At 35.4% G+C, this 15,926-nt stretch overlaps 1 protein-coding gene across 2 annotated transcripts in view; it reads right to left on the reverse strand.

Moving 5' to 3' along the window:
- Nucleotides 1–15,926, reverse strand: part of PIK3C3 (phosphatidylinositol 3-kinase catalytic subunit type 3) — a 142,645-nt gene that overhangs the window by 81,676 nt on the left and 45,043 nt on the right. The window contains exons 7-10 of one of the 2 annotated variants that reach the window (XM_032421464.1): nt 14,847–14,918; nt 12,420–12,524; nt 11,639–11,731; nt 3,902–4,087 (exon numbers count right to left, since the gene is read on the reverse strand). In XM_032421464.1, the coding sequence (XP_032277355.1) occupies nt 3,902–4,087; nt 11,639–11,731; nt 12,420–12,524; nt 14,847–14,918 (456 nt within the window). The remainder of the gene's footprint in view (nt 1–3,901; nt 4,088–11,638; nt 11,732–12,419; nt 12,525–14,846; nt 14,919–15,926) is intronic. The other variant, XM_032421465.1, reaches the window with a different exon arrangement.

Here is a 15,926-nt window from a genome sequence, read left to right on the forward strand (position 1 = left end):
TTAAATTCAGAAAAGTATTCAAAGATTGGGTAAAATTTATTTTACAAATGTGTGGCTGGTACATTAGGAAATTCACCAGCACAGATTCCATATAGAGCATATATTGTATGCTGTTGTTCTCCAGACAGCACAATGCTATACCCACAAAATATAGCAAACCACCTAACATTTATTAAAACTAACAAGAGAAATCACTAAAGTGATTAGATAAAACATAAATATTAAAACATAATTTTCATTTAACTAACTAAAAGAAGTAAGAGATAAAGGGGTGAGGTAGTTCATAACAGTTAACAATAACTGTCAGGGAATAAATCTATTTTTAAAATGTACAAAATTTTTCTAACATCAAGACTTGTATGAATATAAAAATCATGTCTCCAGGAGGGAAGATTTAATATCATAAAGTTGTCAATTTTTTGTAACATAATATATAAATTTAATGTAATTCCACTTAAGATTCTTGTGGAGTTTTAAGAAAATGAAAAAATTATTCTAAAATTCTTGGAAAGAATAAAAGTATAAAAATTACAAAGAAAATTATAAAAAAGAGAAACAGGGAAAGGATCTGTCCAATCATGTTTAATGTTATAGTGAAGCAACTGCAATTTTTTTTGAAGTATGATACAAGTCCCAAAATAAAAGATTTGTAGAGGATTATCAGCAAAATGTAAAAGGAATGTATCTCTTGGCCTAATAATTCCAATATAAGCTACTTATTCAACAATACACAGAAATATATACATAGGTCTGTTCACTAAAATATAGTATAGCAAAAGATTACAAATAAATCAAAAGAAGCTGACTGGTTGAATAAATTATAAATTAAACTTGCAATAAAATACTATGCTGCTGTTTAAAAAGAATAAGGTAGAGCTACAGGTGTCCATAAAATCTAGAAACACAGTGTTTTTTTACAGACTAAACATGTCCTTGACATCATTTGCCTTGATATTTATTTGTCTATGTTTCCAGACTTCATGGAACCAAATATATGTGTTGATAATGAGAAAATGTCCAAGATTACACTGTTCAGTAAAAAAGGCAAGTTTTTAACAATATAAATGATTTTAGTATAAAGTTTACATAATATACGTGTGCAATCTTCCTGTATATGTGCATGAATACAGTTTTCAAAACTATGCCCCCACATAATCTTTCCTCATAGCTATCAAGTGACATAAGCAGCAATTATCACTATTTTTTTGATAGGAAACAGAATAATATATGGTGTTCCCAAAGACATATACATAGGTACACTGAGTCAGAGAAAAGACAAAATAAATCTCAATATACATCCAAAGAATCAGTAGTAACAGTATTAAAAGATCTTTTTTTAGCCGACTATATACAATTTATTACTGAACTAAGTTCAGAGAAAGGAAAATCAAGAGATAACTTAACCATCATACTATTTATGCTATCTAGATCTCTTTAAAACCTCAAGGGGCACCTGGGTGGCTCAGTAAGTTAAGCATCTGACTCTTGATTTTGGCTCAGGTCATGATCTCAGGGTCGTGAGGCCGAGGCCCACAACGAGCCCCTCAACCTGCTCCACTCAGCGAGGAGTCTGCTTCTCTCCTTCTGCTCCCTCTGCCCCTCCCACCACCCACGTGCTCTTCTTGCGCTCTCTCTCTCTCTCTCTCAAATAAACAAATCTTAAAAAAAATAAAATAAAACCTCAAAAAACTATCATATTTTGCAGTTTAAAGTGTACACAATGTTTCTATCATTATTCTCTACATCATAACAAAAATCATAAAATGGTCTAGAAACAGTTCAGTACCTGCACGAACACGGCTATCACCATAATCAAATACTTAGTTTATAAGCCTGTGAGGGAACTGAAGTAAGACAATAAAAAATGAGGACTTATAAATTTTTCTATTTAAATTCTGAACCCACATCAAGAGGCTGTCTTGACTACTGCCCAGAGGTCTTTAGCTAAACTCTATGACTCATGTCAAACATAGAGAATCAATGATTTAGGTTAAATTTCTAATGAATTTCAAAATAAATATTTCAGTATTTCCACATTTCAACTTTTACTTGTGATACAGTAAAGACAACGAGGAAGAAAGATAATATGCTAAATCACAATGCTTAGGATTGCTTTTTATTTTTTTTTATTTTTTTAAATATTTTATTTATTTATTTGAGAGAGAGTGAGACAGAGAGAGCACAAGTGGGGTGAGGGACAGAGAGAGAAGCAGACTCCCCAGTGAGTAGGGAGCCCGACATAGGGCTCGATCCCAGGACTCTAGGATCATGACCTGAGCCGAAGGCAGATGCTTACCCAACTGAGCTACCCAGGTGCCCCTTAGGATTGCTTTTTAACAGGAAAGTGAAAAACACCCTATTCCAATAAAATTATACAATATCTGAGATTTGCCTCCAAATAATCCGGTGGAGGGTAGGGAATGGAGAAGAGGAAATAAGTGGTGTTACAGATGAAACAAGACCAGCTGTGAGCTGGCAACTGCTGAAGATGGGTAAATTATATGTGAGCATTCACCACACTATTTATTGTTTACATTTTACAATCATTAAATACAAATATACATCAACCTTATTGACCTTAGTAAATGCTGTGTTTTGCCACTATGAATTCAAAATGATTTTTTTTAAAAGCTCTTTGATAGGGCGCCTGGGTGGCTCAGTCGTTAAGCGTCTGCCTTCGGCTCAGGTCATGATCCCAGGGTCCTGGGATCGAGTCCCACATCAGGCTCCCTCCTCGAGGGGAAGCCTGCTTCTCCCTCTCCCACTCCCGCTGCTTGCGTTCCTGCTCTTGCTATCTCTGTCTCTGTCAAATAAATAAATAAAATCTTAAAAAAAAAAAAAAAAAAGATTTCGGTATTAGTTGTTCTATGGGATCAACATTCCTATATATATCGAGGCTTGAGAAGAGTTATCCCATATCCCATAAGCCCTGCAGGCTAGCATAAACTATTAGGTTATGTTTGGAAAAGACATCCACCCTATAAAAATTAGTAAGTAAAAAAAAAATTGTTGGATTACTCTATCTTATTAGCAATTACTAAAATTCAAACTCCAGCAATGCCTTGTGTCGACATAGAGTGTTCCTCCTTCCCTGGTGGCTTTATATGTATATAAATAGCCAGCCTAAAGTTTGCAGTCTTTGCTTTCCAGAGGATTCAAAACCACCTTCAGAAAATCTACATATACATATAATTATATGTATATGTAGCAGCTAAAAGCTTAAAGGAGAAGTTTGAAGGAGAATAAGATGACCATGCATCTCTATGCTTTAAAGGCCCCAAGGGCTTTTCAAGGCTGCAATTAAATGTGGCTTGTTGTATACTGACTGATAGAGGGGATCTGAATTACTCCCTAGCTGGTACTGCATTAAACCATTTTTCATTAGAATTCTTTTTTCCAGACAGAGCAATACAAGCTCTGCTGCCAGGTAAATGTCCTGGGAGAGATTGTCCTATCATGTAACAGATCAGGAAGTAAATTTTCATTTCACAGAAGAGTCCTTGGAGGAATATTTTAATTTTACTTCTGAAAACACACCTAGTATATCCTCTTCCCTTCTAAAAATCTCTCTCTCCCTTCCTCCCCACACTGCCCCTCTTTCTCTCTCTCTCTCTCTCTCTCTCTCTCTCTCACACACACACACACACACACACACACACACGGGGGCAGGGGAGGGATATGCTATAGAGCCTATAATCAGGCTCTAGTTTAAATGTACACGGTCTGGGCCACCTGGGTGGCTCAGTCGGTTGAGCGTCTGACTCTTGATCTCAGCTCAGGTCTTGATCTCAGGGTCATGAGTTCAAAGCCCCGCACTGGACTCCACGCTGGGCATGGAGCCTACTTTAAAAAAAAAAAAAAAAAGTACCCAGTCAAAGAGGAGTAATGGATACTAATGTACCTCATCATCTGCCTGTCGCAACCGGGCAACAGCATATCGCCTCACTGTTGGATTGGTATAATGGGAGGATAACAGCTCCAAGGAGTCCTCTACATCCATTGGCTTCCATTTTCCTAGAAGTTCCAATGCCTGTTTGGCCTCCTGAGGTAGATCCCAATTAACACATTTCAAGAATTTAGTCAAAGCCTAAAATCAGAAAAGATGTTAAAATTAGAAACAACAGCCTATTACCTGGGGTAACGAAGGGTCAAGGGTGACTAGGCAGAGTTTCACTTGGTGCTGATGGCAGAGTCACAGAGTCGATGACAGACTGACTCCTTGTGTAGTCAATAAACATAGTTATACATATGATCCTAGAAAAATACTACAGGACAGAGAAAAAAAAAGAAACATGTTCCCTGTAACTTTACATTTTTCAGGTTAAACCACTTACATAAATTCAAGCACTATGAATTTTTAAATTTTCTTTGGCTTTTCATTTTCCTTTTTTTATTTTAAAATAGTGCAGGCCTCAAGACATGGAAATAAAGAGATGAGGCATATTCTCATGAGATGCCTTAAAGACAACCTTCATTTTATAACATCAACATGTGACATAAAATACTGCAGCCAATGAATGAAGAGTCCAAAGTCAAGCAAGGGTAGAATCCCCACCACTAACCTCACTCTCAAACACCTCCCCAGATCATTGGGTTTCCTAGATACTCACACATGAGGGCTTAAACTAAATTAAATATGTACAGCTCTTACACAGAGAAGTAGCTTTTTAAAAAGATAATCAAAAATTCCACAGAAAGAAGCATATAGATAAATACAGAAGCAGCAGCAAATATTCTATGATTCAGCTGCCTGTTCGTAGTGCCCTTCTGGAACCTCACTTCTTTAGACAGGCAGCATACCTATCTAAAGTTTTCACAAGATCATCCAGGTAAGTAAATGACCTTGGAGCATAACACTTATGGTTGCATACATAATAAATGCTCTTTTAAAACAGTTGTATACTTATTTTCCATTAAAAAAAAAAATCTCTATTGTCACATCTTACTACAGGGAACACTTTCCAGGCTGATCCCATTTTCTTCTTTCTGCATGATTTCATCTTTTGAACAAAGATAACTTTAAAATTTTAAATTCCTACTCTGCCCAACCAAAATCTTTTCATTAGTAAACTAATCAAGTTCTCAAGAAAATGTCCTTTTGGACAATAAAACACAATTACTGGTTAGTATGACATAAAATGAACCTTGATGCCCACCCCCTAACTTATTCTTGATTTAACTAAATTAAGCAAAAAAGCACAATGGAGATTATCTAGTCCACTGCTCAAATTGTATATAATCTCAGTGAAGTTAAGTGGCTTACCCATCATCTCAAAATGGTGGACAATCTACACCCAAAATCAGGGTCCACTAACTCTCAGCCCATGCATCTTTCACCAGATGGTTCCCCCCAACATTAAGATACTGCTGTCTCCTAATTAGCTAAACCCATGCCCCTTAGAGACATTATTCCACCAACACTGATCTCCTAAATCCATTCCTATTGGATTCCTATCCATTATTTCCTAGCAATATTTCCTGCATTTTCCCCTCAAGTTGATTCTCACTACACCACACATGTGGAGTTTGGCATAGCCTTCTAGCTAAGAGCCTTAATACCAGTTTTACTTCTAATCATTTCATACAGACTCTCAGAAGCTCAAGTTGGAAGTGATGTTAGAATGACTCTCCGTCAGCAGAAATTCATCTTCTAACATCCCTGCCAAAAAGAGACCTAATATTTATTTAAGTAATTCCAGTGACTAATTTCCAAAGCACCCACTGTTTTTATAGACAGTGAAGCCATTTTTATTTTTTGACTGTAATGTACCAAAAGACAAATGTGTTTTCATGTAACTTCTTCCCACCGATCAGTTTTAATGGGGAGAATGAGAGTAAATTTAACCCCACCACATGGGCAGCTTTTCCAATAGCTGATGATGACTGCCATATGGTTATACTGTGGTTTCCCATTAGATAATAGGATCTAATTTATAAACAAACAAAACCAATATACAAACGTAACAACAAAACCTCAGCTTCTTTCCCAAAACACTTCAATGATATTTCTCACCACAATCCTCTAACTCTCATTAAGTGACCTCTTATTCTTCTTCTATGTTTCAACCAAGCTAACCTATTTTTTACATGACTTTGTCTAACTCCTATCTACAAAGCTCTTAACCCAAATAGTAGCGTCATATTCAAGGCCAGCTTGTCAAAGACTCAACTTTTCCAGTAAGTTTTCAGCAACTCTGAGCTCTTCCTTTAGTAGTTGCCTCAGTTTTATTCTCTTCATTCAAATGATGCTCTTCTAACTGCCAAATGCTTTGGTGGGCATTCTTATCTCTACAATTGGAGTCTGCGTTCCACAACATTAGCTATCCATTTCTTCTGTACCTCCCATGTGCCACTTAGCAGAGTGCTGCCTTCTCCATGTAAGAACACAGACTACCCTTCTAACTTATTCCATGCATTTATTTTTCACTTCTAAGATGTATTTCTATGTTGAATGTCGAAACAAAGCAACACTTCTTAAATAACTACAGTGAAAACTTTTCCATTTCACAGCACATCAGCAGTCTTAATAGAAATGTGTGGATATGTACTTAAAAGCAAATCTCGCAGCATCCTGATGTACTCAATTCAATAACTGAAACAATCTAACCCCCAGATTCTCAGATTTACCAGTAAGATTTATAGATCATGCTGCTGCCAAGGAACTTAAAGCACTGTACAAAAAAATTCACAACTTTATAATGCTGAATGTCACAAATGTAAACAAAGAGGTAGTAGAATAAAGAAAGAAACAAGGAGAAATGAGAAAGGCAGAAAGTGTAAGAATTTGAGGCAATAATAATGATGATACTTAATCTCTGGCCCTTTAAAGATGCTGTATTGATGTATGTAAAGGTACAAGATTCAAATGATGTAATTTTATCCTTAGGGTTTCCACAGATAACTGGAGTGTTTGGGGTCAAATCCTAATTCCCAACTCCATCAATTATTAATTGAGTCATTAGGAGCACACTATTTAACTTTAAATGACTTACCTTACAAGGTTGTGGTAATGATTAAAGTTACTGAATGTAAATGTTTAGAACAGTACTTTATAACAAATATTTGATGTTAATTATTTTATCATCTGATATCACTGTTATTCTATTTCTGATGTTGAGTCAACGTCAAATGTTAACATTAACACATTTATTGCCATGTTTTATATTAATAGCAATATTTTATTAACCTCCCTTCTGATCTTAGAACCTCCCCACTATTATCTCCTACTCTTAGAATCATGTTCACAATCACTTCAGAGCTGAAAAAACTACATTCACCATATATATTTCAATTTTTAACGTCTACCAAGTAAGTTATTGGAAATTTCTAATTTGTTGCTAAAGAGAAACCCATTCCTCTACTCGGGACACTTCTGACAACAAATGTATGGTTTTCCACACCAAACAATTCCTTAATTCTCTGAGGACATGAACCAGGTGTCCCACAATCTAACTCAATTTGAAACTACCTTGAGTTACTAAAGATTCCATAGGTTAAAGGGTCAGTCTCACAAAACTGCTTCCCATTTCAGATGCTGATTGCAAACTTGGGGTCCCCAGGTTGCCCACACTTCTGTCTGACGTGGCTACAAATCAAAAGTTACCAACAACACATTCCTCAGGTTTCGTAATTTGCTATAACAGCTCACAAAACTCAGAGAAATATTTTACTCATTATTGCCAGTTCATCATGAAGGATACAAAATGAATAACCAGATGAAAAGGTACACTGGGCAAGGTGTGGAAGGGTCCCAAGCAAAGGAGCTTCTGTCCCTATAAAAGTCTGGGTGTGCCACTCTGCTGTCACATGGATGCATTCACCAACCCAGAAGCTCTACAAACCCTGCCATTATAGGTTTTTATGAAGTTTCCATTACGTATGATTTATTAAAATTTCTGGCCAGTAATGATTAATGCAATTCCTAGTCCCTCTTCCAGAGGTTAGGGGGTGGGGCTGAAAATTCCAACTCTCTAATCACTTGGTTGGTTCCTCTAGCAACCAGCCCCCTCAAGCAAGAGTCATCTTACTAGGATAAATTCTGGTACGGTTGAAAGGGGCTTATTATGAATAACAAAAGACACTCCTCTCATCCCTACCACTAAGGAAATTCTCAGGGCTTTAGAAACTCTGCCGGAGACAAAAACCAAATATATATTTCTTACTAGATCACAATATCACACTGGTGCTTCTAATACTTTAGACTCGAAATTGAAAATATCTCCTCACCATGCTCCTTCCATTTGCCCTATTTCCTTATTTCAGGCACTCAAGCCTAACTCCTGGGAGGTATCACCAAGTTATTTTATACATTCTCCTCTCCTTCCCTTGTCTTCCAATATCACTCTTAAAAATCATACCATGAGCCTCCTAATTAGGTCTCTTTTTTCATTCACAGATCTGCTCCAATCCACCCTGGCTTGACTTCCTTAAAACATTACTTTTTTTTTTTTTAAGATTTTATTTATTTATTTATTTGACAGAGAGAGACACAGCGAGAAAGGGAACACAAGCAGGGGGAGGGGGAGAGGGAGAAACAGGCTTCCTGCTGAGCGGGGAGCCCGACACGGGGCTGGATCCCAGGATCCTGGGATCATGACCCGAGCTGAAGGCAGACTCCCAACGACTGAGCCACCCAGGTGCCCCTAAAACATTACTTCTTAAGACACATTTTTTTTTTCACATTCTGTCGCTTTAGTGGTTTCCTACTGCCAGTGAAATCCAATTCCCAAGCGTTGAATTCAAGACTCAAACTTTCTGTTTCATAACCATTCACACAACTTTTTGTCTCTGAACCTAACACACTGCCTTACTCATGCTTTTCCTCCCCATGAAAAATGATCATCAAATAAAAATATCATCAAAGCTTATTCAAACTTTAAGACCTATTTTTGCTCTGTGAAACTTCCTTCATATCACAGCACATTGAGCTTGTTCTACTCTACATTTGTATTATAGTAATTACCTAAATGTTTATTGAGAGTAACCTTTAATCAATTATATGCTTATGCTTCTCCATTTTGATTGTGTAGAAATATCCTTTCCCTAAAACAGTTTTAATTTATATGTAGACAGAGAAACGGTATTTCGAAGCCCAGAGTCTTGAATAATACTAGGCCAAGAGTGGTAACAAAAGCTGGCTGAACTGAATTCATTTCTGTTACAGTTCGTCATCACCTTTTTGACAGGCAGCACAAATATGGTTATTGTCCTGATGTCACTGTCTCAGTAGCTACTTCAGAAACAGCCTCACAGGAACATTCAGGGCATCACTATTATCTTCACCACATGTGACTCTTCCTACTGCTTTTTTCCCCCAAAGATAATAAAAAGGCATTAAGAAAGTTATTTTCAATTAACATTTTTATAAGAAGAAGCCATTTACCATTTACTGGTTTGGAAAGTTACAACATTCACATTTTGGATTTCATAAAAATAAGTCACTTCCTACGTAGTATGAACCACAAATTTAAAAATTCTTCCTAAATTTCATTGGTTTTGCTAGACAAAGTGGTTACTGTTAACTTTTTAGGTGCAACATCAAATCCAGACTAGAGGGTTTTCATCCAAAGTACTTAAGACAGGTCATTTACAAAAAAATAGGTGGAAAGACCAAATTTAATTAAAAAGTAAGTAAGAAGTATAACTTTGCAAGAACTAATTTCTACCAATTTGTTTTCTGAGTACTGTTTTCTCTCCAGGAAATCTTTTCAGCCTTGGGGCCCAAATGCCAAATAACTTAAATCAGTATCTGAGAAACTGACACTGAAAGAATTTCTTTGTGTAAATAAATTAAAGGACAAGGGTACCAGAGTATTTGTTTTCTACAAAACCCATTTTAAATTATTACAAAGATACAAATGTGGCTGTGTGAATAATTCTTTTGGTCACTTCAAGGCCAATATATATATTTGGTTTACTGAAAAGTGCTTCCCAAACATTAAAAAATATCGTTTGCTCTACTCTAGTGATCATAAGAATCCTATAATATGTCCTGAGAATTGAAGTTTCATCACCCACCTTTCGAAAAGTTGAAACCAACTAGTTAAATGAAACTTGTCACACACTTTATATCACTTGAGCATTTTATTTCCTTTGCACATATCTAGAAGTAATTGAATTTCAGTGGGAAGTGACTACTTGTTTAAACAAACAATTTTTCTTGCAAGCCTTTCTATCTAAGGCAGTTCTGCTCTGTAAATCTTCTCTATGCTTCTTGAACCCATACATTCTAACAGGTTTAATTCAATTTCTCGCTGTATATTTTAGAAAACACTGTGCTATATTCAAGATGCAATTGCTAGGACCAAGGTTATTCTTCATTTAACTGAGTCTCATGTACTAACTCAATCTTTTTATAAAACACAGAATCACAACATCAGTTTCTACTGATGAATATTTCCTTTTTTGCAGTGATGAAGAGAATAACACTCAAAGCTACAGTAAATTTAAAATTCTTCTCTCACTCTTGTTAAGGATGTAAAGAAGAGTTAATATGATTCATCTACAAAGAATTTCCCAAGGCATCAATAAAAGATAAAGAAGAAAAGCTGGAGAGTTAAGATGAGCTGCAAATGAATTTTTATCTTTACTTCAGAAACTAAAAGAAATGCAATTGTTTCAGAAAAACAAGTTCAACAAAGCAGCTAAAGACTGTCTCATGAGATTGTAAAACATATTCATTCATTCTTATATAATTATATAATAGCTTTCTGACAGATGTTAATTTTCCTGACACTTCTATGTTTTGTCCCCAACACGTTGCAGAACAGCTGAGGCACATGCATAATGTTGCAAGTATTTTCTCTACAGTCCACTTTTCTACGGCTTCCCTGACTGAGCTTGCTTCTAACTCAGAGATGGGAGCACATTAAGAGGTAGCATCTCTAAGCTCTGTGCTGCTGCGTGGGTCTCCTCATCTGTAGAACACCAACATTAACACTGATACTGTGGGGTTGCTGTGGGACTGAAAAGATCCCTGGCACACCATGGCTGGTGAATAGATACCGGTTATTATTACTCTATCTTAAGAGTTAATCCTTGAACCTATGTTCTAAGAAATTACAGGCTACTTTAAGTACTAAAAGAGACTTAGAAGTTCACAATTATTTAATCAACTCATATTATATATGAAAAACTAAAATTCAGACAGGTGAAGTGATAGGTCAGTAGTCAAAAAGCTTCTTAGAGGCAATAGTAAGACTCAGAACCAAGTCTCCAGACCCAAATCTACTGCTGACTAATTTATCATAATTCTCTCTCCAGAAACTTCATCAATTCCTTGGTTTCATTAAGAAAAGCAAATGTCTAGGGGCGTCAACCAAGCTTCCAAAGCAATTCTCCTAACCTTACATAGTAAGAATAAGTACAAGTGCCAGAAACTGAACCCAAGTCTCTCTGACTTAACCCATTCAAACTATGCATCTATGCATAATCTGGCACCAACAAACTGGTACCTGTGTCTTTGTGTATATACCCTTTGTAATATTTAAAAAAATAAGGTATCATACATATTGCCCTATAACATTTGTTTTTAATTTGACAGTAACACTCTATTTCCATGGCAGTTTAACTTCATCTTATTCATTAGCAACAAAGTTTACAGATAAATCTGATATATAAAAATATTCAAGATACTCACTTTTTCTTGATTAGTAAGATAATATCTAAACTTCCAAACAAGATCTTGTTCTTCATATGTGAGTTGCTTGGTTGGTGGATAACTCACAATAATCTACAACAAAGAAAAAAAAAAACTACTTTTGTCAAATATATTCTTCCTATTTCCATTTCATTAAAAATTTTTCACTTATTTAAATATTTCTATAATAGAACTTTTATAGAAGTAGGGAGAATGCACATGCAGCAGAATAAAACTAAATTTGCTGTACTTAATAGTCTAAAAAGGATATTATTGGAGTGCAGGGGGAGAAAAAGATGAAACTTAAAAAGTCACACTCCATATAAAAATCTGTAACTACAGAGCTCATTTCATTCAACCAAAAATAAACCAAATCAAAATAACAGAAGTCCCCTTTAGATAACTGAGTTAGTTACAGATATTGTTATAAACAATAAACATTTTCCTTATCAAGTCAACACACACAACGCACGTGTGCACACCAAGACTTCTCTCAGACAATACCTTAGGGCCAGTTTCTAAGACAGCTATATCAAGAAAGTATATACTATTTGTAGCTCTGCCTCCAGTGTTAATATATTTTCTTAGTCCCAAAATGATTTAAAAAAAAACAGAAACAAAAACTACAGAAAAAGCAAATTTGTTGAAATTATTATACAGATTTCATTACCCTGGAAAAAACATGCACCTGAATCACTTCCAAATGAAGTGGTTATCAGATCAGTTGCAACCAAATTACACGTTTCATTTTTTTATATTAATAGTTTATAAATTCTCTTACATTTAGTTGATCTCTTGTGGCAGCATTAGGTTTGAGATCATGGTCAGAAGGTCCACTTCTTAAACTCCGGGCAAGCTTGTGGTGTTTGCTCTCAACTAAATTCTCCTATAAATTATTTATAAATATTAATCGATTATGTAAACATCATCAAAAGTTTCAACAGCCAATTAGAAATGAAAAAATAAATAGTTGCTTACTTAAGACCATTTTATAATACTTAACATTTTATTCTAGTTACAACTTTTGTCCCCTATGTATTTTTTTAAAAATATCACCATTTTTTTCATCTCAGGTCATGATTTCATAGGTCCTGAGATAGAGCCCCGCATCGGGCTCCACCCCCAGAGGGCAGTCTGCTTGAAGATTCTTTCCCTCTGTCCCTCCCTCCATTCTCTCTCTAAAATAAATAAATAAATCTTAAAAAAAAAAAAAGAAAATTAAATTGGAAAAAAAAAATCACCATTTTGTGATAGGGAAACTAAACATGGCTTATGCTTCACTAGTGCCATAATAAGCATTTACCATTCCAGCTTCTTAAAACATCTCATAATACCCCTCATTCTCCATATATTCAAGGTTTTCACATCCTCTACCCACTCAGATAAAACCTTCACTCTAAAATCTTCCCTGACAACCCAGACTAAAGCATTCCTTCTTCCTATGAGCTACTAGTGACCTTGGGATATCACTGTACTATCATCTTAACAGTTCAACTGCCAGTAGTGACTGACGGCAGGGACAATGATCATAATGGTTGAATATACACATATTTGGTGTGAACTATTTTACCTATGGCCAAAATCATTAGTTTTGAACATACACTCTTTGCTTAAAGAGATTTATTTTACTTATTTTTGCATCTGTGAACTGTCTTCTCATGTCTTTCTCCCTTCAATTGGTTTTTTGCTGCTTTGTCACTTGTTTTTTTGTTTGTTTGTTTGTTTTTAAAGAGCATTATCCATGTACCACTTTTTTTTTTTTTAAGATTTTATTTATTTATTTGAGAGAGAGAATGAAACAGAGAGAGCACGAGAGGGGGGAGGGTCAGAGGGAGAAGCAGACTCCCTGCTGAGCAGGGAGCCTGATGCAGGACTCATCCTAGGACTCCAGGATCATGACCTGAGCCGAAGGCAGTCACTTAACCAACTGAGCCACCCAGGCACCCCTGTCACTTGTTTTTAAGAATTCTTCATATATTAGCTATTCATCCCTTTGTGATGTATGTCAAGAAGAGTTTCTTCCAGTTTGTCTATTGTCTTTTGACTTTGTTACGGTGTTTTGCCATGCAATTTTTTTAATGTAGTCAAATTTATTAATCACTTCTTTTACTGCCTCTGGATTTTGAGTCATTGTTAGAAGTGTTTCCCTACACTGAAAGTAAAGTACTAGTAAGGCTTCGTTTTTTTTTTAATACTTAAATCCAATCCCTGATCTATTTGGAATTTTTCTTTATGGGTATGATGTGAGGTATGGGTCTGATTTAATTTTATCTTTTTCCAAATGGCTAATCAGTTCCCCAGCACTATGTTCCAATGATGAAATGTCACCTTTATCATATTTAGGATGTTTCCAAAAAATTCCCAAGTTGCGTTTTTTTCTCATTTTTTATACTCTTTTTCCCCTGTCTGTTCCTTTGATGTTGGGCCATCGGTCATTACTTCCTGTTTTAATGACCTGTATTTACCTCCCTCATCATGCTTTTATCTTCCAATATGCTACTTTAAATTCACTTTGGTCTGATTAGGAAGGTAACTAATCCAATTATAAACATAAAAAATAAGAATAAAATGATTCAGGGTGATGTCACGAGTTGTGTGAGTATCATGGTATCTATTATGCTACGAAAATGATCTTTTGCCTGAAACTTTCTAAATTTAAAGTCATCTCATTAAACCTCTGTTGCAAAGTTAAGAATTCTTCCTGTTTCATATCCCCGAACTAGTATCTCAAAAATTCCATAGATGGGTATCTCAAAATCATCCAAGTCACCATGATCCAAATTAAACAGTTCTAGTAGCTACAACGATCTTCCAGATTTTTTTCAACAAAATCACTCTCCTTAACATTCCCATCCATTGAACCCAGTGTTACATCCTGGTATAAACAAACTCCCCTCCCATATGATGACAATCTTTAAAGTACCTGTTCCCCAAGTTCTCACTTCAAGACTACATCCCCTAACTCTTCCAATAATTCAAATAAATGGTTCCCCAACACTATACTATCCTGACCATATTTTTAGATGTTGATATTATAAAAGTTCCACCTGAACCTGATTCCAGATGGCTAAAAATGGACTTACAAATCACTTTTAGATAACTGAGTTAGTTTCAGATATACTTTCTTAAAAGAAAGTGTATGCTGTGAATCCAAGTCATAATCACTCTGGAGAAAAGCACTTTCATAAGAAATCTGGCAATAACTCACCATAGACATCTGAGGGTCAGGAACCTTTACTATCTCAAAGCTTGTTAAAATTGGAGATGACTCATCACCATCCTGGATTACGGTGTAGTAAGTTAAAAAAAAATTAACAAAATTTAACCAAATGGTAAGAAATAATACATGCTAATGTACACTCCAATGTATTTTAGTTCTATTTAATGAACATCATTCCTCCCTTTTAAAAAGGCATTTTCTTTCAACTGTATTTTAAAATATATATCCACTTTTTACCTGTTGTTGCTAATGAAATATTTGGGAAAAATAAAATCTAACAATAAAAACTTGTTACAGTTTTTAGATATATGAGGTCTAGAAATCAGTAGATTGTTTTTGTCAGTTATTTTTAACTCTGTTTATAATGCTAGCAGGTCAAAAATAGTATGTCCTAATTTTCAAACTTAGAACAAGAAACCACAAAGTATAAATTATGGCACAAGGGATGTGTTGCATCATTTGCAAAAACTACTAAGTAGATGTTGGTAACTTTTCAAATTATCACAACTGAGCTCCATTCAAAGAAGTTGGATTTTAAGCATGGAGTTAACGTTACTGAAATTTATACACAGCTAGAGACTCAGCAGCATTGCTTCTACTCAATACAATGCAAACTTGAATAAGAAGAATTAATCCATCAATTCTTAAGAAACAAAGCTGCCTTATTTTGTTGGTATTATCATTTTTGGTAATTCAGTACAATAAATGTCACTGCATACATACTGGAAAATGCTAAACTAATCAAGGTCAAAATTCATTTCCTCACAACCGTACACTTCGCATCAAGCTTTTCTGTCAATTTCCAAATGCTAGTATTTCCAATGTTAGATGCGTGCAACCAAATCAGGAGAGACTGAAAGAAGGGAAGTATTGGGACTTGACTTTAGTTCAGTAATTGAGTCCTACAGAAAACCACAAATTCCCACAGCCGTTGTTTAACAGGCTGGTTCTCAGTCACAACACCAGAAAACACATTTATCAGCCCAACTGTGACAAGTAATCTTCACTAAGGCTATCTGTCACAAAAGACAGGTGACAAGAAAGTCTATTTCCATTAGATTCAATACA

Source organism: Phoca vitulina, unplaced genomic scaffold, assembly GCF_004348235.1.
Source record: "Phoca vitulina isolate PV1807 unplaced genomic scaffold, GSC_HSeal_1.0 scaffold24, whole genome shotgun sequence".
Lineage (NCBI taxonomy): Eukaryota > Metazoa > Chordata > Mammalia > Carnivora > Phocidae > Phoca > Phoca vitulina.